Below are 27099 nucleotides of genomic sequence, written 5' to 3'. Positions count from 1 at the left end.
TGTAAGGGGGGGGGGGGCCCCCCGCCTTTTTTTTTTTTTTTTTTTACTAGCGGCGGATTGATTAATGTTGTTGTCGGGGCATAGGGTCCCTAGAGAGGATGAGGAGCACTATGTGATATGTGGAGGGTTTTACAAGCAGCGGCACGCTTGAAAGTGATGGGATGAGATTCTGGCCAAAGGCCGAAATGAGAAATCCATCAGGAATGCGTTCTCTTTCTTCCCTCTCTGTTTTTTTCTTACTCTCTCAGTCTTTGGAAGAACAGCTGCTGCTATAACTCTACTGTACATATCTTCCCTCAATCTTACATAGAGCCACAGGGCACCCAGGCTGTTAGAGAGGATCCAGGGTCTGAGGTGTGAAGATGGGGAGTTATCACTGTCAAAAGACCCAAACATGAAGGCTAATGGTAAGCAGGAAACTCCCTTACATGCACCAGGCAAAATGGTAAAATGGACATCTACTTGACAGATGAATATATCATTTACACGAGCAAAACAAGGCACACTTTTAATAAGTGAATGTGAATCCAGGCAGGTGTTTTGTGCCTTTTAGGGGAGTGGGACTAATAGTATTCGCTGTTCATGGAGTGCAGCGCCCTGCCAGGCCTATGCAGTACATGGGATTCTATACAACAGACTGCATGCTGCAGAAGAAGACAGACGTTTGTCTCAGTGACTATCAAGACTGAGCTATTACAACACACTGTTGTTGACAGGTGGAGTTTTTACAATTAGCATAGCTAAAGTCCAATTGCATGTGTGTTTTGCGCACCCAAAAAACAAAGAAACTATTATTTCCCCTCACTTACATCTGTAGTGGTATCTAGTCATGCAGACAGATTTGATCAGGTTTTGAGATATTTCTGCTTCCTCTGAACTCTGAAATACCGTGGAGGTAAAACCAATTTTCTTTTTGGTGCTCACAGCACTGAAAGACAGAAAAACTAAATTAGCAATGTGCTTTTCCAAATCAGTGTCCTGGTTACTCTGGTAAATCCACAGATCTCAGTGAGAACCATTTCAATTGGAGCTACTTTCTACCAAAAAAAAAAGAGTTCCAGTAAAAGCTGTTGAGAGTGTGTTCTGGGAGTGTCAAATCCTGTCATTGTGCAATAAGGGATGAACTGTCTCAAAACATGGACAAACGAAGAAGCAAAAACCTTCTGCATGGCAAGGTACAACTACAGTGAAGTGTTTCGATGCAGTCTCACCTTAGAAAACAATGCAGATGCTAGTATTGAATGTCTGACCTGTACTCTGGCCTCTGTGAGTTTCGTCCTCTGAGCCAGCTCCTCTCTGGTGTAGATGTCTGGGTAATGTGTCCTTTCAAAAGCCTTCTCTAGCTCCTCCAGCTGCTCAGCAGTGAAGGTGGTGCGACTACGCCTCTGCTTCCTCTTCAGGGGCAAGTCGGGCTCCGAATCTACATCTGAACCATCATCTGTGCGGTTACCTGAGGTGAGAAGACAAGGAGAGTGGGCCATCTGTGTGTGATCATGGAATGAAAACAAGTTAAGGAGTCTCTTGTGAGAGTTAACTGAGGGGGTGTTGTTGAAAATTGCATCAAATGTGAGCTGGAACTGATAACACAATAACTTTTATGGCATTATTTACATTTTGGAGCCTCTTTTGTTGCTCAGGAGAGAAGGACTGGCAACATGGGGGATTCAAATAACAGCTACTCCTCTCTCAATATACAACTGGGAGAATATTATCTTAATCTGTGGATATTTATTTAATATAGAAGAGGCCCTGATATACAATCCTGCCTCTGAGAGGGGCCCCAGAGGCTGTGAAGGCAGAGGGTTGAAGGGGAGCGGGGGTGTTGGTGGGTAGAGGGGTTAATCTGCACAGGCCACCTTGCTGCTCTTCACCCTGCTTTTCTTTCTCATTGGCCCAGTGCACACTGCTCATACAAAGTGCAGCCAAAGTGCATAAAATAGAACACAATATCACACCAAAGCCATTCAGTCCCAAGTGTTTCCATCTGCTGCCATTAAATGAATTGGAACATATTTTACATTACTTTTTAAACATTCAGCTAAGATGAATTTTTGCTTGAGGAATATAGATACAGCACAAAGCTGCACAATCCAGGCCGACAAAAATTTTTTTGACAGCAAATACACATTACCATTGCACATTACCATTATAACTGAATTTAGAAAATTGCATCATTTTTACCTCCTCTGCATGTCTATTCAAACTACATGGCCCTTTTCATTTCTTGTCATAAAATTCATATTTTCATAATTTCCTCATTGAGACATTGACAAGGCAGCGTGATGTGCCAGTGTTGCCTGAGGCCTAGTTGGATTGCATCATGCACAGTCCAGAAAGTGTGGGAGCGGGAAAATAAAGGCAGATACTGAAGAAGACAGTGTATGAAGAGATTTCTACTTCTGACAGAGGCCCTTTGCTTTTCAACGGCAAATGGAAACTATAATGATCTCCTGAATGTCTCACCTGAGTGAGTTCCTGCTGTCTTATTCATTGTTGTGTAGCTCTGGTCTTTGTTTATAGCTCTCTCCAGTCCAATCTTTCAAACATAAGTGGACAAAAGAATACTCAAACGTAGCCTTCAAATAACAACTGTGAGAACAAAAGAGCAACAGAGCTGGCGGAATCTCAAGGCCAGCTCCATAGTTTAATTAAACAAGGAATTATGGGATTATATGGAAACTATCATTACAGACCACTCCATGAGTCTTCTACGAAGATTTTTTGTCCCCCTGAGCTCATGCTCAATGATTCTCTGTGGATTACATGTGACCGCAGGACATGAGGCCGCATTCATTAAACCAATTCTTCAGTCTTATCCTTTTTAATAAAGATTGATTCTTGCAGAACAGGCTCGCTCTGCTGCAGAACACCCTTGAACATACAAAGTTGAATATGTACATACACTACATATCCCTTTGTTGGTTTTCATGAGGATGCGTATATCCATTTGCCCGGTAACTCGCCATGACAACACTTGAGACCAGCCCAGCAGTGTGCAGATCAATTTCCAAAGTCACCTCTGTGTCCTACAGGGAGACGTGGGGGCCAGAGTAGACTCATACTCAAGGGGCTCTGAGAAAGACACCAAAGTCTTCTTCTCAGATTATTGACTTTTCCTCCCTTTCTTTGAGGCGCTTCCACAAACTTTATTTTGCAAGAAAAACTGACAGTCTGCATCACATTGAGCATGCTGCCAGGCTAATGGCAGACAACCCTAGACAGACACTAGGTTGTACTGCTGCTCTCCATTAAGTCCTGCAGAGCCAACACATCTGCTCTCATACATAAACCAGATGCAGAAGGTCAACTGCCTTGTCTGTAATGAGTAAGGAAAAATTGGAAATGGCACAAGCTGCATGGGGCCAACTGGGAGTGGGTTTGGATGTAAGACTCATCTACATTTGGTGAACAGAAAAGAAAGTATCAAAAAATGCATGGATGCTCACAGTGAAAATGTAAGATAGAGCTGGACACTCATTTCTGGTAAACATTTAGTGTTGTTACAGTAAAGAACTAGTGCATCAAACTAGTCCGAATATGTCAGGACACGCCACCAGGTATAAAGACAGAAAACAATCACTTTTAGTTTATTTTCAGGGGGGAAAAACTTTGAAATCTAAATCTAAAATCTAAATTTCACGTCTTTTTTACCTTCACACACATCAGCATTAACAGTCAATACACGTCTAAGCAGACAAAATCCCTGCAGGGCTGTCGGGGTCAATTCCTTAATGGTCTGCTCGGCACAAATAGGTACACTCTGATTAGACCTTTGTATAATATGAGTGCGGTAATTTCCATTCAGCGGTTCATGGGATATTGATAAACCACTCATGCCTTGTCTCATTACTTATCGCCCAATTAGAGTCTAATTATGTGGCATCCAGTGGGCATGATTACTGCCGTGTACTCTCCTTCAGGGGGCCCTCTGAGGTTTTGCTCTGATATTGATTTAAAACTGCACCCATTAAAAATAGGAATTAATGAGGTTTACACATTGCTTTGTCTAGGTAAGTGCATGATTAAGGTTAAAAATAACACTGGGTATTGTTTATGTAAAAGCTGCCCTAACCTAAATTGTAATGAATCTCATTGTTTATGAAAGATTTGGTTTCAATACAGGATTTGAAAACGATCAGTCACTGACCTTTGATATAACTGTGATCACCTTTAAAAGGGCTGATGCTAATATCTGCCAACACATAGTTTTTTTTTCCAAATCCATAGTACATGCTGCATGTATATAGTATAATCTATAGATTAATTATTATACTATGCAGGTAAGTCAACATACTTAAATGTTTCATATTAATAAGGAATTATACCTTTGCAGTCAACTTTATAATTTACCTGTCAATTCAACCTCACAAAGAGACAGTAATGTAACTTTTTTTTGCTTTTGGGGGCATTTTGGAGCTGTTTCATCAACATTCAAGAGATTTTCAGCTGTCCCTTTCCTCCATCTCCTTTGTGCATTAAATCATGGGAAAATACTGTGCATCCAGCACACTCAAAAATCCAAGGTTTTTGTGTGCACACTACTACATACTCAAAGAAGTTTACAACTTGGGACAGATAAGATATTAAATACTGTTTAAGGAGATATTTCGGAAATTGCTGCAAAAAATGCAGGCATTTAAATTAAATATCAACATGCAATACAATTAATATGTTTGCATCAATTAAACAGTTAACTGATAACCAGACTAAATTAATTTTGGTGAATCCATACTATTGCACAAATGAACCCTAAAAACAAAGAGGACCCTAGACCCCGGTGTGACTATAATGATGTTGAGCTTTTAGATAAAACAGAGTTCTTGCTGTTAAAGGACTTGAGCTGCTAGTTAATAGTTTCAAGGCTGCAGAGAGGTTTAAAGCCTGTTCTCTCCCTTGATGCTCCACTGCTGACCTCGTAGACAGACTCCTCAGACTATAGGCAGATGGGATCCTCATCACCCTGCTTCCTCACATCAGCCCCCTCCCCATCATCTCCTCCAGCCCTCCTCTTCTCTGTCCGACCCCTCGGACTCCTCCAGTCCTCCACTTTTACCCTTGAGACGTGGAGGTAATGCTGATTAAACAGACAGCTGTCCACTCAATACCAGCAATTAACCAAGTGATTTGTGAGGATACAGATTTATGACACTAAACAACAGCAATAAATGTCTACCCTGATTCTGAAAACACTAAGTCAGGACAAGCAATACCTACCTGTGAAGCAGTTTTGAATGAAAAACAATGATGGCCTTAAAGTAAGCCATCACAAGCCATTCCTGCACCAGCATAAAGAAAAACCTGTTGTATGCTCTGAGGAAATATTCATTTGTGCCTTTTCCCTTTTCATGCCCATACTGTTATGTGAAGTATAACAAGACAAAAAAACTAAAGCTTTACATAAATGAAATACAAAATATTTATCTTTGCATCAAAGTGTACCAATAGCTTAACAAAAATCAAAGTATCCTTGGAATATCCTTAGAAAAATCATGCTCTTTTGCAGCAGCGCAGGTGTCAGGTGTTTTATACCTCATCTCTAATTCGCTGTGAGCAAAGTAGTGCTCATCCTAGTCAGGCTGGCTCTGATATCAATAAACCATGGCCTCAATATCAACCATACCTTTGCAAACTACCCAAGACACAGGGACAAAAACAGACAGGGCTTTGGCAGTGCAGCATTAGCTCATAATGGCTCATTTTGAAAAGCATATTAGTTCCAGCATAATTACAATCAGGCCTCACGCTCCATGTTTTGCAGGCATTCACAGGACCAGCCTGTGAGCACCGAGTCACACCAGTTGACTGTGACTGACAGCAGATTTAGTTAAAAATTGTGTTTTTTCCTCCCTCTTTTTTCCCACAGGACAAAAATAACACCACATCTTTTCTCCCTATTTATGTTGACTTGTTTATTTTGTGCCTACCTTTTGTCGTAGTTGATACTGCAATTATACTTTTTGTCAGTCAGAGGGGGTGAATATCAAAAGGCCTAATTATGCAAACAGGCCTGTGATAAGAGGCATCTGCCTGAGATGGGATCTGCTATCTCTGACATGCATCTGTCTCTGTGCTGTCTTTGCTGCTCCAGGCCTGCATATAAACAGCCCTGCTAGTCCATGGGACTGCATGCGATTCAGCCACCAACACTGGAGTGGAGGGATGTTTTGGGGGTGGGGGGTGGATCGTGCAGCAACATCAAATAGCTAACAACTTCCCAATTTGCATTTTTCTGAGAATGGTGCAGCATCCCTGCTTAATGCACTTGCCTGTTCATCCCAAAGGGATTGCCAAGTTAAAGGAGACATGTGATTCAAGGCATTTACTGAAGGATGTATCTGATATAGGAACCTTATGTGAATACAAGATAGACGACAGAGATAACCAGAATGGTTTAAAGACAAATTCTCTACGAATAATCTTTTCCTGTAGTTATCTCCCTGCTAGTGAAAAACAAAAACAAAACTCTGAAAGTGAACACAGCCTCAGCATGGATGGAAGTTATTCATATATTTCAGATGAACATATTCTGATTAATTTAACAAACTGATTTAAAAAAAAAGACTGCAATTAAAACAAAATCAAGTTAGCTTCATAACTGCCAAGTTAACTCGTTTTGGCGACACACCAATCATCAATTTCCTCAGATTGTCCGTGACCTTCTCTGGGCCGTAATTTGACATTTAGCTGAAATTGAATCTGAATGAAATGTGTAACTATACATCAGGATATTAAAAAAATCCACCTATCTAAAATAAAATCATCTTCAACTCACCTTTATGGACAGATGTCATTAGATTCGGCTTTGTCTTATGCCTATCATGTCAATTACCAGGTTATAGCTGTTGGCTGAGGGCACTTGTCCCAAAATGCTGTGACAGGACAAGTGAGAAATAAAAGAGGAAGTGAACGGGAGCTCTAACAGTTGTGCAACAACTCCATTTAGACATGTTTTTCCAGCATGAGATGTAGCTTTTAAAAACAGACTCAAACAACTACTTGATGAAACAAGAAGAGGCTGCCTTTGCTTCCAAACACTCAACCTTTCACTGCTTCTGTCAGAGTTTTAGACTCTTTGACATCAACATTCCTCAGGAAAATTGCAATAGTTTTCTTCCCTTGTCTCTTGGACAAAATTACATTCTTTAGAAAAGGAGAGTGGCTTGGAAAAGAGGAGAAAAAGGCAAGGAATGAAGAAAGATGGGAGGCTATATAATCTTTGGCTCTCACAACAAACAATTAGCCCCCTTTTTCTCAGTCTGAGGTGGGGAGAAAGTGGGAGAGAGAGGAGGGGGGACACAACAGAAAGCAGGGAACACAGAGAGGGAGAAGCAGCAAGAGCGATGTTCTTTTATAGCTCTTGTCATATGGATGAAGGCGCGGCGCGTCCATGAGAGCGCACGCTCACCTTCAACAACAGGGTGTCCACTGGGCCTCCCAGCCTTTTCAGCCCGGAGAGACAAGCTCCTCAGGGGGCCATTAGAGCATGAATAGGGGCCTGACAGCCCTGTGCAACTCCACAGGGCATCCATAAACGCTGACATATTGACTCCCCATGCCTCTGTGCTGCCTGAGTGTGAAAGCTTGAAGGGCTCGAAGGGTGGGATTCTTTTGCTTTAATATACTACTGACGAAAACTAGGATATTGTGACAATATGATTGTTTGCTTCTGACCCCAAGATAAAGTCTGTTTCCACATGGTAAGCATTATTATTCTCCAGAGTAATGTTTCATTTTTAAATCATAAATTCTTGTTTTGATAGACTTCTTTGATGTAGATGTTTGGGAAAACGAACCTCAGAAATTTCAAAAATATCAGAAATCATTTATGAATCTTACATTTCACAAGCATCGATAAATTTCCTTGCCAACTTTACATGTCCTTTTCTACTGTTGCAGTTTCTCGAACAAAGATTACAGATGATCCTAAAGAGCCACACGGGCCCATAAAGACTTCAGAGGAACTAAAATGTGAACTTGTTAGGAAGGCTGTTGCCACCTCTCACTTCCCCACTAAGACTGAGCTTTACACCAGGCTTCTTCTTCTTCTTCTGTCAAGCAGAATGTCACCGCCTGAGCTAGAGCTTTTGATAATTGAGGTCATAGCGAAAGTAATGAAATTAACAGAGAGCACAAGAAAGTAAAAAGGAGCCCATGGGGGTCTCTGCCAAATGGCACTGGAGCCAGAGCCACGGTCCCCCAGCAAAAAGCTCTAAAAACCTATGCAGGAAATCAAACAGTAATGTCTCAGGGCTGTGAGCTGAGGTCTCCTGGAGGAACAAATCATTTTCTCAACAAAGCCAAGGAGAGATTACTGGGCACAGTATAGGAATGCACAGCGGATATTTTTATGTGCCCAAGGGAAGTTTCCTAATTTTCTGGGCAGCAGGTTGGGCAGCAAATATTGTGGAAAGGTTTGAGTGATATAAAGGACACAAGGATGGAAAGAAGAGCTCTGAAGAATGGTGGAAAGTTTAATAAAAAAAATGTGGAAAAGCTAAATTAATGGGCAATAAAAGTGAGGTTGGTATCTCACACTATTTACACCACCAATCAAAGGTTTGGGGTCATTTTTGTGGTTGTTTGTGATGTAAGTCAACACACTTGTAACATTTGTTCTAACAGCTTCTTGTTCTCGTGTTCTGCACAGCCTGGAGGTGTTTTCTTGACTCGTTATCTTGCTACAGTGTGAGACCCTGAAAAGGTCTGACTTCCTTTGTTAATTTCCTTTTTGCTAATAATGCTGCAGAGGGTGAAGTAACGCTGTCTTGTCATTGTACAGAGAGAAGCTGATGTTGTAAGTAATAAACAAAAGTTGGAACATTGACAGGAATTGCATCAATTTTCCACTGCTGCAGAAAAGTCGAAGGCCTGCTATACATAAAATTTACACATATTTTTAGTTTTTGGTGACTTTTATTTGCTTGTTTTACCTCTGGTAGTTTACTTCTTAGCTTTGTACCATTTTAAAGCTACTGACTGGACTTGAACTGCTTGAATGTCATAATAAAAAGTGAAAAAAGGTGACCTCTAAATTTTGAATGTATTTGCACTACAGTGTTTTGTTTTGTTTTTTTGCTGCTGATTTATTTGCTTGAACATTACTTCATTCCGGTAGATTTTGACGTCCCCTTATTTTCCCTAACTGGAAAAATAAAGACAATATGGTTATTTTTGAAAACTCAGAAAAATTCACCATTGTTTTCCATGTACTCTGTAAAATCACATCAATTAATATATTTTCAAAAATACTATTATACTACACTATATTAAGGCCTACTGACCTTCAGCGGATTGTAAATAAACAGTCCCTTTATATTGAAAAAATGTCATGAATATTTCTGGTAAAGAGTTTTTTTTTCTGGCTACAGCAAAGCATCACAGTGCTTGGCATTAATTTGTGCGATCCCTCCATATTGAGGGGTTGTAATATAGCACAGTAGCAAAGCTTTTTATACTGAGACTACATATTCCCCAAGGAGAGAATGACTGATGATGCAGAAATAAGCCCATTAGTTGAAAATAGGGGACAACAAGTTGAAGTTTTTATTTTGTAGGCTAGGACAGGAGCTCCACCCCACTGTTTGGACAACCGCTTTCACATTTTAAATTGGTGGGAAAAAACACATTTCTGATTTGCAACACTCAAGGAACATGTTTATTGTCTTTGTAGTTATGAGAAAAAAAAACGGTCACAATTAAAACAAATGAATATTTCAGTGGTGAAGCAGATCAAGAGCATAAAATGTGAAATGTTCTGGCCCTAAGTAGCATAGGCTAATGGTGATTTTTAAACTAGCAGACCATGGTCAATGTTTTTCATTCATAACTGAGGGAGAGCACGGGTGCACTGTGCTAAACGTAATTACTGTTGCACATTATGTGGGCTATTTCTGCATTGTAATAAAATTAGCCAGAAATGCTTTTTGTCTCTGCTAATGCAGCTCCGTGGTAACCAGTGGATGGTCATAATGCAACACACTGTCCTGATCTGTGCCAGCTGTCAGAGTCTGACAGCCCTAGTTGGCAAGGCGAATCGGAGGAAACTACATTTCTTTCAAAAAATGATGTGGCTCTGACCTGCTCATCCATTGCATAATTTAACACGGACATAATAAAGCTTGAGATGTCCTGATGCACTGTACACTCTTTTCTGTGGTCTTTCAGTTTTATTGTTTGGCAGAATAACAATGGCTTAATCACCAAGACAAAGATCTATGGCTGCCAAAGGACTCACTTGTTATCATACTGTCAACTTAAAATTTTCCCAAGATTGTCTCAGACAGGCAGGACGTTCAAATAGACTATACAGTATAGCCTATCCTGAACCCAGAGAGCCCCAGCCATAATAATAAGAAAATGTACTGGAAATTACTGCAGACATTTAAATAAAACAGATGAGTGTAATGGAAGAACTGAAAGACTAAATTACATCATAGTAATTTTAAGCCGACCAGTTTTACCAATTAAATGCTAATCAATCAGCAGCACCATTAATATTCCCAAAATATTCAATACCTATTACAGTGTAAGCCTGTTGTAAGGAATTAGTGTGATACTGACGAAAGCAGTGAGTAAAAACTCTCACCGAGTTAAATTTTACACAAACACAAAGAAGCGTCCAGTCGGTTTGGCCGGCGATGAGGTATTTTTTTTCCCCTCTGATTCTAAATTTTTGGCTTAAATAAACAGGCAACTACATCCTGACCTACGCTATCCATCAACCAGTGACAACGTGTGGGTTGTTTGGTAGATACACTAACTTAAGGGAAATACTGCTTGAAGCCAAAATTACTCTCACTTTTTATCCTCAGTCTTCATGAGGACAACTGTTGGAGAAATATACAGTACAGCCTGATGAGTCTGATGGCCTGTAATGCCAGCCATACTCAGAAGCATTGCTTGTTTGCATTGGTACTGGAGCTTCCTGACAACGGGCACCGTTGTCTGCAGTTAATGGCACTAACATTTACTTTCTAAAATGAGGGCAGCTGCTCTAATGATGTGGGTGCAGCAGCTGTAGCCGGAGGTTTATTTTAGTGAAAGTTGCCTGAATTTAACTGGTTGTTTATGGTTTTTCTCAGGAGGTCAGAGTAAAGACAAGAGGACATCTCAAAGCAATTAAATGAGATTTCTGTCCAGTAACAAATACTACAGGCTTTTCCATTAAAACCTTTGAAACTTATCTCCCCTCTTGAGAACACTTGTCTCTCCTCGTGGCATGGCTTGGAATCAGCAGTGAGAGATAAATAAATGGCCTTTAAAAAAAAACATTGGCCCTCTTGTCAAGACACATACCCACTCAAGAGCAGCAACAATCCACGTGTCAACTCATTCCCTTCCCATTTCCTCTGCTCTCTTTGCTTGCACACTCCTGTCTAATAAAGTGGGGGGGACTGCAATCCCACAGGGGTCAGCAGAGCTCTGTCAGCCCTGAGTGTGGCTTTCCCTCTGGACAGCCCAGTCAGCATCCAGTATCAGAGATAATACTCACCAATCAGGACTCATTACGCCACTAAATCTGTGAATGAACTGCCCACCGCAAGAACAAACACACAACTGCTCGGGAAGAAACAGGCCTCCCAGGGACCCCCTCTGAACTAAATTGGATTGCCAATACGGCCCACAGACGTTTAAGAAGTGAAGGAAAACAATGGAGCAGAGAATAAATACTCCGGAGCCACAATGATGACTCCACTTGCTAAACTAACACAGTATTGATCGTCTTTTTTGTTTGTTTGTTTAGAAAAGCCTCATCCCTGCTAATAGCTGTCTGAGAGTGTAATCTCTCCCTTGTCCTCCCCCTCCTCTCCTCCCCTCCACATTCCCTATTATGTGGCTCCTTTCAGTTCGTCTCACATAGTTTTGGTTCAGTGTCACCCTGGGGTATGGGGCATGGGACCGGGGACCAATTGTTTGCTAATGTTGACACCTGCCACAGCAGGCCCGGTCTATTTGGGGCCCGCCAAGCTGCAAACTGGATGCTCCCTCTCTTTAGTGAGATTAAGTGTGGGTTGCTGGGGTCACAAATCACTGGACTCCCTCTGATGTTGTGAGGCACAGAGCCAGAGAGTGAGAGGACTAAAAGAAAAAGCTGGAGAGGGAGGGACAGAGGAAAAGGAATAAAGAGTGACAGTCTATTGTTTACTGAAAAGGAAGGGAATAATGTATCTTCTTGACCACTGGGCCCCATTCAAAATAAAGAAAAAAAAATCGACAGTAGATCCATATCGTTGACAAAAGATCTCTGCCATGCTTTGGGTGCATAAATGATCAGGAATATTTGAAATCTTTTTTTGTTTGAAATTCAACATTAACAAGAAAGACCAGTTGTCACACTCTGCACTTGGTCTCCACTTAACAGCTTGTGCAATTTCCACACTCAAAATATAGCATTAACAGGAAGAAAGAATATGATGTGGAGCATTAAACCGTCTGATTTCATGAAGATTTATAGGACAGACTTTCTGAAAATGACCCATCTTCTCTGAGAATAAATAAACATTCAAATGAAGCAAACTCCAATTCTACATGCTGTCATTCTACGTTATAATTCTTCAGCAATAAGATGTTCATTTACCAAACATATACGTCTCCTTTTATGTTTTTTTTTAAACACACAAATAAAGCCCGAGGGAAAACCAGCGTGGCCATGACGGCCAGTGCCCTCCCACCCCCCACGCAGATGTACATTAATGCAAAAAGGCAGAGATCTGAGGTGCAGCAGAAGCACCCTGTCTCCCTTTAAAACTGCTGCTGTCCAGCCTGATCGTGTCAGTTTGAAGGCCCCCATTCAAAAGTATTCATGCATCTGCCTTTGAGGCACAATAGCAGCTAGTTTATAAACTGTCTGCCCAGGCACCCAAAGGCTTTAGTTCTTATTGTTTTCAGCCCCTTAATAAACTTTTTGGAGGAGTTCATCAACTTGCCTGAATAGTCTATGCAGCAAGTCTCAAAACAGAAAATAACAGAAGGATCTTTTCTCCTCCCTCCTCTTTCTCTCGTCCTTTTCTAGTGGCTGTTCGTCTAACAATGGAGAGAGTAGGCTGTCAGACATCACAGGGCTTTTTTTGTACCAATACAAGAAAAAAAAGTATTCAATAAAAAAGAAAATGTGGCCTCTTAAGATGGGAACTGAAGACACTACTGTTTTCACATTACTCTAACTAACACGAGTTAAAATTGGTCACAAAATTAAAATGTGTGCATATATAGATGAATGATCTTGTTTTTTATATTTTGATGAGAAAAATAAAATGTAAAATGTTTGAATATCTAGAAAATAAATGACCCTTGAAGATGAAAATCTGAACAAAATAAGGTGAGAATATCAGTTTCATATTTAAACAGGCAGCACAGAGATGATGGGATGAAATTAAATGCATTTTGGCTATAAGCCATTAATCCACTGTTATACCTTTAAACTCTGTGGAGGAAAAAAAAATCCAAAGTTAAAAGTCTTTAATAGATGTCTGATCTAATTAATTTCATACTTAATTAAAACAAGGCTACAGTCCATGCAGGCCAGCCTGTTTAGCCCGCTGGATGGCCATAATTGAAGTAATAGCGGAAAAAGGGGCCTTCTTAGAAATAAAAGCCTGCAGCGATCCAATTCAATAACATAACCGTCCAACCACGCTTCTCGTCCCCTCGCCCCAGCGCACCCCTCCACCATCTGACCCAAAGGGGCTTTATTGGCTGCCCCGGACCAACCACCTACTGTTTCCCACCGATGCACTCGGTGCGTTTTAACACCCTAATTAGATGTGACAAGTTCAACGAGCTGGTTTGAGAGGAGGAAAAGCTGGTCAGGTTATGATTTCCGAGTCAGACTCACAGGGGAATCTCTGGACAGCTGATTCCTGTCAGCCTCATTCATCTTCTTCCAGCCAATTAAACATTACTGCTAACAAAGCTCTGGCAATTTGGGCAATATATTAGATGCCTAAAGTGGCAATGTAAACGTCTGAGGCGGTGTCGGTAGGCTACCAACATGATACTACTACTAGGACTACCAAGATCTGCTGCTCCTCGGATTTTGTACAGTTTCCCAAGAGGACTTAAAGTAGGAAGTGTATTTCAAAGATCTGCTTCCTGCCTACGAGGCTGCAGTTTACTCTACATTAAAATAGAAAATAATGGCCTATAGCATGTACAAAACATTTACATGGTAACAGACTTACTGTAGTATAGGCTCTGCATGTACTGTACAACGACCTATGTGGTCTGAATAATATAGGGCAATAAAAATACACGTTTCGTAGAATAGTCCTGACAGCACTGGAAAAAGAGCATCTTCTAAAAAAAACCCACATTTCAACAAACTCCACTCCTTAGCTCAGATACCATTAGATACATTAACTTAAACGATTTGGCTATAGAATGATTGGAAACCTGAAATTTTAAAAACGCTAAATCAAAGGAATCGGCTGTGAAACAAATGAAGGCACACATTTCAGCAGGTCTACACAATTTTGTTTCTAATACCCCCACCTGTTGACATGAATGTGTGATGCACACGTGAAGACTGTGTGTATGTGTGTGTGTGTGTGTTAGAGAGAGGGAGAGAAGTCGAACTTGAGGAAAGAAAGAAAAAGATGAAAAATTGAGATTTTCTATTTATTTTTGGAGCACAGCCCTGCAGGCACGGCTCAGCATCCCGGAGCCCCATAGTGAAAATTGGCGGAATAAAACACAGACCGAAATGAGAGACGCGTTGAAGCACCCTACTGTTGTGACAGGATACCTGGAGGGCAACGCTTCCTCTTTAATTTGTCCCGTATGGTTTAAGACCCCCAACCAGACATTCAATCCTCAGTCTGCCTAAGCTTGCTGAATTTAATTCTCGATGGTGAAATTATATGCTATAATTAAATATCATATCATTTTAAAATGCTCGGTGGCATCTTATCAACTTCCTCGCTTCTTCGTTGTTACCACGTTAATATAGCAGCATCATCTAAAAAGGGGGCTATCAGCATTTGTGGGGAACTTTGCAAACTAAACAAAGGACACCTGAGCCTACAGCTTAGATTCTGAGATTTTTCCAACAGGAAATGTTAACCTTGCAATGCTACTATCTGTGCCCAACAATGTGTGATCATAACCCCATAAATGAGGGGAGAAATTGAATCCTTTTAGGTTATTAAGCAGGAAAGGATTATAAAGTCGTCTTTATAAATGAGCTAGAAATCCCCATGTCTTCCTCTGTACACTTTTAAATTTCCCACAAGAAGCTGGAGAGGAAAAATCGCCCCCTTTCAAGAGCCCCACAAGAGTTGGAAAAGCCATTTTTTTGTGGCCAGATAGGGAGTCGTCCCACATGGTAAGCGCCACTTTAATTAATAGACAGCCCTGAGAGGTATCGCTGTCAGCCTGGATAATGGCGGCAGAGCCAGTGTTTGTGCGTCCATGAATATTTCTGATGTGATCAAAGTCAAATGCCAGCACAGAATGAATTTAAACCTACTCCATTTTTTTTTATTTAGCCTAATGCTGTGGACACATAAAGCTCCTTAGACTGAAATGTCTCTCCAGTTTGGTAGGCCTACAAGCTTAAACTGCCCTCCTCAAAACTGATGGATTTCATGTTATTATGTTGCACGGTTTGCTCATATTAACCCTGATGGAACCAAACTGGCTCATTTGTTACACTAGTAGTAGCTCTTGCCATCATTATTACATTAGCCTATGTCATTAACAGCAAATCACGACATTATTTGTGAATTAAAAAAACAATAGGCTACTAGGTTTTAAATTATAAAGGGTCTGCTGGAAATGCTACACTCAGAAGGAACAGTTTTGGAGGGATACTTTAGTGTTGTGGCAACCAGAACAAATAAATGAAAGGAGGAAAAGAACAGTTCGATAACTGAACACAGTCCAAAAGGTTTTAGCTCATTATTTAAATTAAGATTGAAACGGGTCACACCATTTTAATCCCATGGACTGAGAAGCCGGTGAAATACAGCAGTTATTATTATTATTATTATTATCTGAATAAAAGACATGTAGGTGATATACTGAATAAAAATATCACCCAAATAATTTGATGGAAACACCTACATTCCAAAATGTCATTTTTAAATATATATACATTTCTTTTGCCTGCTCACTACTAGCCTTAACAAAATTAACCTTACCAAAGACTACATGGCTTTATTTCGCTTATTTATGCTTATTAATATGAACTTTTATTATAATAGGATTTTTAAAGACTATAAGATCATCATTAACCCCAAACATGTCACTGTTCATGACGGTCACCTGCCAAACCAACAACGTCTGAGCAACAAACACAAAGAAAACGTTTACTGTAAATTGTAGGAGTGTCAAATGAACTCTTGAAAACTAAAACAGTTTGTTCAATACTTATTTAAAAAAAAAATCAGTGGTGTACTGTTTAGGAGTTACAGCCAGCAGCTTTGTCCAAGGTATCAACGTGAAAATAGACATTTTGTTTCAGCAGGTGCCAGCTTGTATTTTAATTAACATCGTTATTAATTCGATGGCATTATTATTATTATTATTATTAATCACGTCCTGTCTTTCAAACCTCTTTATAAGAGATGTAGCCCTACCGGTGTAAATTCCAGTGAAATGTGGCTTGGGAGGCTGCGGGGACAGGGGAGGTTAATCCGAGTTTAATGCAGTGAAGCACAGCGCGGGATCTGGGCTATGATGGGTATGTTATCTCTGCCCAACATTTGGGTCTCCCTCAATTTCCACCCAGCCAAATAGCTGCGAGAAAGTGCAGATGAAGTCACTCTCAATGCCTGAGGAAGAAACGTTATTAATAGCTAAATAACTTGCCCATACTTTCACCGAGTCTCTCTCACACACTGTTCCAGATGGATTTGTTTGAAGTGGTCCCTCACTTCATTCCCCTGTCCTTCTCATTCAGCACGGCTTTAGACCCGAAATATAGCTACATTATATTACCATACACTTAGAAAGCGTGTGTGTCCGTGCGTGAGTGCGCGCATGTGTGTGGGGTAAGCTTTTCACACTTTTCATCACCGTAGGCCGAGTGTATCGTTAAGCAGAAACTGTTCGATTTGTCTTTATTTATTTCTGCGGGACATGTCTGTACCTGGAACCTAAAAAAAGGCTGTTTTGCGTAATTGGTTGTCTTGTGACGTAAAAAGACATGGAAACGCCACAATTATATTCTCCAAATATGTTTGAAAGAAAGGGTGGGTCCCAGTTTCCGCCTCCTACTCGCTGCATTCCAAATGACATTTCACTGAAGATAACAGCAGCCTCATCTTCGCTAGTCCTAACCTGGATCTTTAGGTCGCCTGACTTCCCCACAGCTCTCCGCTGCTCTGTCACTTTCCCTCCTTGATGCACGGGAATAATCCCACCTGGCATCTGTTTAATTGAGGACCTCAGGTAATCCCGCGATTTGCTGAAGTGTCCATCGCCTGTCTGCACCTCCTCTGACAGTCAGGTTGGATGCATCAGTGTGGCAGATGGACGCCAGACAGCTGGTTCACCTTTTCTCTCTGACCGGTGCCGCGCAAAACAAAAGGCTAGGTCTGCACATGCGTGGGGCAACCTTTCCCCCATTTCTTGCGCGTAATTAAACATTTGAGAGAATTAAACAGAAGTACACGAAAATGATGGGAATCCTGCTTCAGCACAAAGAGAACAGTGGGTGGACCAGGGTCTCTGCTCGGTGACCACCAGGCAGCACCGTTATCTTTTTTTTAAGACTAATAGCAGGGTGAAAAAACGGAGCTCTTTTCGTTGCACACACTGCGATTTGGTCCGTTTATTTTCCACTACATCCTTCTGAGAAATAACCCTCAGACTCCATGCAGCAAAATAAAATATACAAAATTGTATTATGGTTAGCACTTTAAATAGCTGTTTAATAAAGCTAGATTAGAGCAGGGATAAATCCGTGATGAGCAAATCAAATACACAGAGCTAATAAACAAACTGATAAATAAATAACGTCTTAAAATCGGGATAAGTAAACGAAAAAAAAAAAAATCATCTCATGAATGTTTTGCCCAGGGCGAGCCACTGTGAGCTCCGCTCTGAGATGAAAGTGAAAAGAAATAAAAGGCTCTATTTAATCTGCTTTAAAATCCCTCTCCACATAAGGGCTGTGCTTCAAACTCGGAGAGTGTGGGGCTGATTGGGGATAAATACATTTCTTACCATGCCTGCGAGCTATTACACCCGGCACGAACACAGTCACCTATTCAGCCACCGTGGTTTCCAGCGCTCACTCTAATAAGTATTAACATTATTAAACTCCATCCGGATGCCGGTAGTCTGTACGACATTACGCAGAGGATGCGTCTCTTTTTTACAGCAGCGTAATTCAGTCCCAGTTTAAAGCACAAGCAGCACTAAGTAAAAATAGAAGCAGGACTACTGTACCAACAATACAAAATGAACAATGACGCAGTGGGAATGTAGTTTACACTTTGTATATCGAATTATCACATTATCCAGCGAACCTGCCCCGGTTTTTGCGCGTCTGAGCTGTGCATAACGGCCAGACAGCAAAACAAAACAAAACAAAATAGAAATGCAGCGGCCTATACAAACCATATATATAGGCACTGGAGATATTTGCAACAAAATGGTGGCATTTTTTCATAATATTAATGCGTGGTGTGACAGAAGAAGAGACCGTTTTCACGCTATCAACCGATTCTTCTCCAACAGGCCATTATATAAAATTACAAAACTATCTACCAGCGGGGCGTACTGAATAATTCATCTCCTTTTATGTTTCTCCTCGCCCTTTGTCCAAAGTTTTCTCTCTCTTTTACCCGATTTTTGAATGAGAATGGACGGGCCCATACCCTCCTTTTAGCTGCCTGGCTTTCTAGGATTTGCTTTTGTACCTCAAACCCCTCACTTTAGAAAAGCGTCAATAAAGGGGAGGTTTTGCTCGTGAAGTTCAAGATCTTCAAGTTTGAAAAATTTTTTGGCAGTGTCTTTTTATCTGAAGGAGAAAATGGGGTTTTTGTGGACTCTTATCTAAACCCCATTCACACAGACGTGATCATCTGAAGGGGCCACCGTTCACCACTGTGCACCTTTCACGCCGCATGGCAAATAAAACCAGTGAAGAATTAAACTACTAATATGACAATAAAATCGCGAGTGTGTCTTGTCAAATGTGAAGATTTTTCCTGCTAATGGATTTTTTTTTTAAATTCTCACTAATTTAGTGCATTTTAACGTTATCTTACACGTGTAACTATTAGAACCTGCTGATATTCCAGATGTTAAATATATAAAATATGCAAAGCACACAACAGTGTTATTAAAAATGTGTAAACACTACTGATAAACCCTGACGGTGAAGACCTGCAGAGCTTCATCTCCCACTCCTCGCCGCATATTGCTAACAGAGCAAGTCACATTATGAACATTGATTTTCACTTTAACTGACAAGTGGTGAAATGTCGGCGAACTGACATCGATTGTGAAATGGGTCAACTGTCAGCTGTCGTTTAGAGGTCGTTAAATGAGTGAATGAATGAGGAGGAATTCGCTACACGAATTAATTTTCTGCAGTTAAATACCTTCTGCCAAGACTCTCATAAATAATTGAGTGAATGAACAACTGCTGACTCGGAGGTAAAAGCAGGAATAAATTCTCTACGTTCAGCTGCAGCTCAGATGTGGGACAATTTCCCAAGAGGGCTTAAAGTAGGAAGTGTATTTAAAAAGATCTGTTTCCTATTTAGAAGACTGCAATCTACTCTAAATAATAATAATAATTTCAGACATGTACAAAGGGCCATAGTTTTTGCTGTTAACTTACATTTATCACCGAGGATGCCATCGATGCTATGCTTTGTTTTCTTTTCTCCATCTTCATCCTTCTTATCACAGTCATCCTCGTCATCTTTTTTGCCAAATCGGGCCCTCAACACGCGGCTGATGGAGCTCACTAATGGCAACAAAAAAGGTAAATGAGTGATTAGCCCTAAAACCCATAAAAGAACCACAAGAATCCAATGAAACATGCACCACACAAAAACAAATAGCACAGGAAAGGTTTGACATGAAGCAGCTGCAGTGAGATAAGAGTTATAATAAAATTCTACATTAAAGGAGCAACATTACATTATATATTATAAAGCAACAGTTTCCCACTACTGCGCATAAAAGGCACAAAACCGTTTTATTATCAGTAACTGGGGCTTCAAAGTGATGCTCATTCAGAAGTGATGCTGCAGTGTTCGCTCGTAATAAGAAAAAAAAAGTGCAGCTTACCAGATGAAGCCTCACCTGAAGGAACTGTGCTTCTGTCGCACACCCCGTCCTTCAGCAGCTTGTCCCGGATCTCCCAGCTGAACATTCCCGGGTTTTCTCTCTTGTACTCCTCGATTCGCTTTTCCACGTCAGGAGTTGCCACCTGCTTTAAGTTGGAATTTGTGTTGATGTGAAGAAAAAACAGGAGAAAACGGAGTTTTAATTGAGAGGATATTATCCTGTTATATGACAGGCTGCAAAGCAATATATAAAAAACTAAATAGTGTATAATTTGTCACGGGAAAAACCTATTAACACTCAATATAAGAAACCAAAACAGGCCAGCTATTAATGAGGCACTTTAAACTAAATATTTGACACCAGCAATAATGTGGCCTCATGTATGAAAACATGGGATAACAAATATACCATCATAAAAAGGACAAAATAAGCCTATGCCCGTAAATATTTTAGTACTTTAGTTATCATCTATCACTGCTGAACACCATACACCCTGTAAAAACGAATATTCTATGAACTGGCGTCATTTTAAAGTAAACTTTTTCATGATTTTTATCATCCAGGATGTTGCAGCTAGAGTTATTATCAATATTATTATTTCACTCATCCAAAGACTTTCAAACAGAGGATGTCGAACTTTTGTTTTTTAAATTAATTTATTTACACTCCATTAGGCTGCTATGATAACCTCAGAGTCATGCACTTCGTGACGCCTGTCCCTCATGCTACAGTGACCCACAGGCCCGTGCACGGATCCCCACTCACCCTGGGCTTGCTGCCTCCTATGGCTCCCGGACGGATCGATCCGGTCTCTTGGTACCTGCACAGGATCTTGGAGACACAACCATGAGAAACTCGCAGTTGTCGCGAGATTACGCAGGGTCGGATGCCGTGGTGAGCCATCTCCACTATCTTGTGCCGGATGTGATTTGGCAGGGGCCTCCCATTGATGAACACACCGCCAAGCTGGTTCACCCTACCCTGGCCCAGAGGGGTGGATACTGCGCCACAACAAACAATAAAGTCTCAAAACAAACAAACAAAAAAAAAAAAAAACCAACGAAACAAACAACAAAAACACAGCATCCTGTTTTCTAAAGCTTTAAAATGATCATATCAAGGCAGATGAAGCTACAGTTGTAGGCAATGTGTGACATGTTTATTGTGCTACGGGCTTTTAATGAGACGCAGTTTATGCACATTATCATATTATACATTAAAAAAAAAAAGCGTCGTGCCAAATTCATCCAGCGTCACTGTGGCTGTCAAGAAACATCCGAGGCCACTTTAGAATCCAATTTCACATTCAAGAGACACCAAAGAGGGCGACACTTCCCACCTTGATTATTCCTAGTCATGCTGTACAAATATTGATGTGATCCTTTGAGCCATCTCTTTTCTGTGTGTATTATTGCCATTTCCAGCAGCAGAACACTTGAACAAATCCCGGAGCTGGAGTAACTTGCGAGCTACGTGGTTTTTGTACATTTCAGTCCAGAGCACTTGAGCACGAACTGGGTGTAATGGGGAAAACTGTTTCCATAAATGCATGCAAATACAAAGTGATCTTTTTTCCGCCCATATGTTCAGAAGACTTGAGCGTGGTGTGGTGGGCATCGATGAAAAAATTACCAATTAGACTGATTTCTGTGCGACAATCAAACCTGAACCAGTAAAAAAAAAAAAAAAATCTCCTTAAAATTTAGGCCAGTAATTGTTATTGTGTCATCTAAATTATTATGAAGTCTGCTGCTGGATTGGCTTAATTCTAGTATGAAGGATATTCTTAAAACAATTTCTAGGGCTAGTATTATTACTAATGGCATAGCTCAGTAATTTTAAGTCAAATCAGCAAAACAAATTTTGAAATAAAATAGTCATTAATACAAATATTTTCTGTAGGTACTGTGCAGGAATAACTGGGAGTGAATCTGTCGGCTTCAAATAAGCAAAACTTAATTCCAGATAAATTCAGACTGAACACAAATTCATAGAAAATATCATAACCTCAAACTGAAAGCAAACACACGAGAGGAAGGTCATTTCTAAAGAGATGAGGACTGATTTTCAAGGAACGACTTTTCGGATATTATCATTTTTGAATCAAATTCAGACTCAGTTTTGTTTCCGGTTCTAAACTTGAATCGTCGCCGAGTGGGGGTCGTGTTTCTCCACCCACCGTGTGGCCGGTAACAAACTGTGGTCTCTCTCCAGCTACACGCTGTCAGACTGGAGTCCTGATGAGGTTTGTCACAACAGTTCAAACATCAAACCCATCTTGTCATGTTTCTCACCTTCCAGAGGGAAGCCGGTCCGAGGATAGTTCTGGCCTGGCGCAGGGCGCACCATCCGAGGCACTGTTCCTGGTAAAGTAGCCATCCTACAGCTACTCGTACAAACGCCAAAACCGGATTCTGCACGAGTCTGCTACTCTCACAAAGTCCAAGTCAAAAACCGGAATGTCTTGAAAATGCTCAAAAATCTGCTGTCAAATCCCAGTCCCAGGGAGAAACTGGACAAGCCTTTCTTTCACCGGAATGAAATTAAAAACGATGCTCTCCTCTGGTGCGAGCAATGTGCCAAAATACAAAAAGAAACAGACAAAGACGACGATTTTGTAAAAATCCCTTAAAACAGGGAACTCTGCAAAATGGAGGAGCTGCACTTAAAGCTGTGTGTTTGGGTTGGGGAAAAACCGCTGTTGTTATTTTCCCTTGCTGTAGTTTCAGTGTAATGTCTGCTGGCTGGCTGGAAGTAGTTTAAGTGGCCAACTTTCGTGCGTGTCGTAGGAGGAGACAGTCGAGCGCTCCCATAGGCTCCCTGCCTTTTCTTTTATGGATGAAAAAGAGTGGGTTTAGCCAGGAGCCGAGCGACCAATCAGAGCCACACATTCCACTTTTAATTCACTGCTGAATCCTTCATAAGACCGCACACACCAAACCCATTTCAACACGTTATAAGAACTAAATGTTATTCTAAAGCCCGTCTTTTCAAAACGTGTGTGCATCAGTGATTTTCAGCTGTTCAAACCTGTGGAATCATAACGTTTTTAAAATGATGAAATACCTTTCTTTCTGTCCGTCTTTCACTGATCAGAAGAAACTCAAGAAATTAAAACTAATACCTAGTTACAGCCTATAAACTGCAAGAACTAAACCTCAAATTTAAAACGGAAATGATTTCGTTAAATAACATAAACGCAAATTGTTGCAATAATTTATTAGGCAAACAATTGACTTTAGATTAAAATATAAAATTTGAAAAAAAAGATCTAGATTTATTGACTAAAAATCATCTGGTTTTCCTCCATATTCAGAGTCACTGGTCCCTGCGCACCAGTGCGCACGCAGCGCTCCGGTGAATAAAACAAATCAGGCCCCACAATAAGTGAGTGAGGAATTTATGATGTGGCTTCTGAATGGACAAAGCTGCTCTACAGCAGCTCTGTATAGCGAAGGTTAGACTATAAGATGCTTTTGGCTTGTTAACCTTTCAATTAAGTAAATGTGCGCAGCATGAACATCTAAATCGCTCCTATAGCTTTTGTGGTAATTACAACATTTGGACCGACCCGTTATTGATGACAAGTGATGTCTTGCCCCGAACTACGCACAAAAGCAACTGCTTAAAGGTAATTGCTGAAAAATAATGCGCAACTATTAAAGTCCAATAAAAAGAGCAAATATGGCAGAAAAGAAGAGGTGCATGTGTCAACTCTGTGGGCCCACCGTGCATAAAAAATTGTGTGACAATTGCCGTGGAAAACACTCCTGGTGGAAGGCAATTTCACAAATAATTTTAGCAACAATTAGGGAGTGTGGAGGGGTGAAATGGCGATTTCACATGCAGATGTGCCGGTGGGAAGGATCTGGTACCCTGCCGAATAGCTCTGACCCTCACTCGCCCGCTTTGGTTTGCTTCACATGGGACATGAAGCACAAAGAGACCGCGTCACCCTCCTGGGAAGGCGCAAAGAGCACTGGATTAAGTCAAGCATCAATCATGTGAAATCCAAACAATAGCAAAAGTCTCTTATGGAAAGCACATTCTTTTACAAATATTACACTTCTCGGTTTCTCTCCCTCTGATCCTACACTAGGTATGTGTTTTTGAAATCACAATCAACCTAATAATCCCGTATCCCCGCAAATATCACTGGTTCACCACCACCAGGTCTGGCCTCTGTTGTCCTCTTCATTATCAGCCTGGTATTTGTCATGCAGCTGCTGAAAATTACACCGAAAAGAAAACAGGTTATAGTTACTTACATATCATCACTTTAAGTTTAATTTGGTTCAGTTTGGAATATTGTTGCAAACATAGACACAGCTGGTTTCACCTGAAATGTCTACTACGGTTTGTTTTAGGCATTTCAAGATCTCTACAGGGATAATACAATTTTTATAAAAATGTTCTTGCTGTAAATGACATATTTAAAGATATTTTCAGAGGCCAGACAGGATTCATTTAAAACCATAATGCCTGGTTAAATTTACAGTAATCCAGGGATTAGAGGCGCATTCAGCCTCCTTATTTAAAGTTTTTAAAAAACAGTTTATTAACTAGTTTATAAAGTAAAACTGGTGACTAAAAACTGAGTGAATGTAGCAAAAACAGTTGACTTCAAGTGTTTTTTAGAGGTAAGAAGTTGTTATAGAGATGGCGGTGTCATGTCCACTAGTGGGCGACTACTACTTCACTTTTTCCATTGGTTGATTTAAGTTTGAAAGGGCTCATTGGCACCTGTCTGTGAGCTTTATGATGCTCCAAACAACAATATCTTTAGACCCGAACGTTTGTATGAATGCATTATGCGTCTGCATCATCTGGCCACAACTGGCATCTGAGTCACACTCTTCCTCGTCACACCTTAAACTGCATTTATCCTGCTTATTTCTGCAGGGCTCGGCTCTGCGTCTGGCTCATCTAGTCATATAAGAAACTCTGCTTCTTAAGTTTCCTTTCAGATGCAGCAGACAGAAAAACACTTCCTCTCTCCCATGATACTGTCTCCAATCTTATCTTGATCAGGGTTTGCTCTTCAAACACTTCTCCCACATAGCCTCTCATTATTTGTGTTATGCCAATTACCAAAGTTCCTTTTTGCTTGTAGGTGAACACTTTTTTTCCTTCTCCTATCTACATGTATTTTCTCCATACACAATGTTTAGCTATTCATACAGAGGATCACAAAAGAAAAAACACCTTTGATGAACGGCATCGCCAATTTAGGCTTTATCTTTCTATGAGCTGAACAAAGGCGAGAAGTACAGGCATTAAGCGCATGTAAACATTATTTTTGTTTAAATTTGAACAGCTGTTTTATCTTTCAGTAGGTGAGGGTGGAGTGTTGAATCCGATCACAAATCACTGTTTGTCTTTAGTGAATTAGATTATGCAGTTTTTCATTTCTGCAGTACAACAGATGTAGCAACAGCCAGTTTCCCATGTTGAAAAATATCTGTCAAAGCTGAAAAACCTCTGTTCTGCCCTGTTCATATAAGAATAAAGGAATATGCTTGTTATCTTTCTTGCACCGTAATCAAAAAGAAAAAGCCAGTAAAATAGATAAAACACCAGAGTTAAACATGCAGAGTTTGGATCCTATACATACCTCAAACACATTAAACATTCAGACAAATACTTCATCCTCTGCTGTTTTCTGATCCTTCCTGGCCTGAACTGCAAAAGTGAAAGAAATTCATAAATCTAATTTGATTGTTTCCTAGAGTTTTTTTCCATTTTGTGGGCATATGCTGAATGCTCAAGGCAAGTTCTAGCTTTGTTGACAAGAAGGCAGATGTTGGAAAAAAAACAACCCTACATCTGCACTGGAGTGGTTGAACCATATATGAATCACATGCTGCTTCACTCTCATGATGGCGGGCCTCAGTTCTGTTTCCTTTCAAAGTATTGCATGCAAAATCTGTCTGCATATAACAAAACAGTGGTCACTATGGCCACTTAAAGAAAGAAAAAAAGGAGGAAGTTGCTCAGTGCATGAAGCCCCAAAAATAGTGAACTACTGACCATTTTTACCACCATCACACATCTATTCATAGCTGACCTCGCCTGCCAGGCTCAGCACTCTGGAGACTGTTTACTGGATGCTGCGGCGGGCTGCTGCAGTAGCGACAAGGTCTACACTTCTACCACAGTCTTGTTAACTTGCTGAGACATTTTCACATCTGCTCCGAGTTATCCAAATATGTAATCACTACCTTATGGGAATTATTTTATCATGATAGAGAGAGAGAGAGCATATAAAATGTGCTTTTAGGAGGACACTGGTGAAAAGCTTACTTTGTGTTGTATCTTAAATTAAAGAAAGCTGATCTGAGATAGTCATCTCATTATGTGTGGCTCAGGGAGGAGCTCTGAACAGGCATGTAGGGGCTGACAAGGTGATGACGCTTGCTTAATAAAGAGTGCAAGGATGCAGGAATTCTTCATATTCATTTGGAACAAGTTAACTGTATGTGTGAACCTTGCCTGAACTCCCTGCCTGTTCAGCCTCCACAAATAACTGGCTCTGTGTTTTCTATACAGTATGTACAGTATAGAAAACACAGAGGTACTGCATAATAAAGTCAGGCAATGGCAAAGCTTGAAAAGTATGGAAAGAATAAGAGGAACTGGTTTCATATAGTCATAAAAACCCAACATGTAGAACCATGTCAGCACTGCAAACTGTTTTTGAAATGGTCCTTTAGTGTCGTATGGTTTGTCGTAGAGGCTGGGAACCGATTAATCCAAGGGATCAAGAGTGAGGACAAAAAAAAACTGTTGGACAAAATATTTTCATTTTTTTGTCAGGTTTTTTTATTTATTAAATACTTTCATCTCTCC

The 27099-nt window shown here is 40.5% G+C and overlaps 1 protein-coding gene across 4 annotated transcripts in view; it reads right to left on the bottom strand.

Moving 5' to 3' along the window:
• The window catches only part of pax7a (paired box 7a), a 45343-nt gene extending 22258 nt beyond the window's left edge, over positions 1-23085 (bottom strand). Inside the window, exons 1-5 of one of the 4 annotated variants that reach the window (XM_020622681.1) lie at positions 22545-23085; positions 21016-21251; positions 20251-20392; positions 19796-19924; positions 1251-1450 (exon numbers count right to left, since the gene is read on the bottom strand). In XM_020622681.1, the coding sequence (XP_020478337.1) occupies positions 1251-1450; positions 19796-19924; positions 20251-20392; positions 21016-21251; positions 22545-22629 (792 nt within the window). In that variant the 5' untranslated portion in view covers positions 22630-23085. Of the gene's footprint in view, positions 1-1250; positions 1451-19795; positions 19925-20250; positions 20396-21015; positions 21252-22544 lie in introns of all 4 variants that reach the window. The other 3 variants (XM_020622930.1, XM_020622768.1, XM_020622850.1) reach the window with 3 other exon arrangements.
• Between the last annotated feature and the right edge of the window lie 4014 nt (positions 23086-27099).

This window comes from Monopterus albus, unplaced genomic scaffold, assembly GCF_001952655.1.
Source record: "Monopterus albus unplaced genomic scaffold, M_albus_1.0 scaffold1.1, whole genome shotgun sequence".
NCBI lineage: Eukaryota > Metazoa > Chordata > Actinopteri > Synbranchiformes > Synbranchidae > Monopterus > Monopterus albus.
This window is presented reverse-complemented; position numbering and strand designations above follow the sequence as displayed.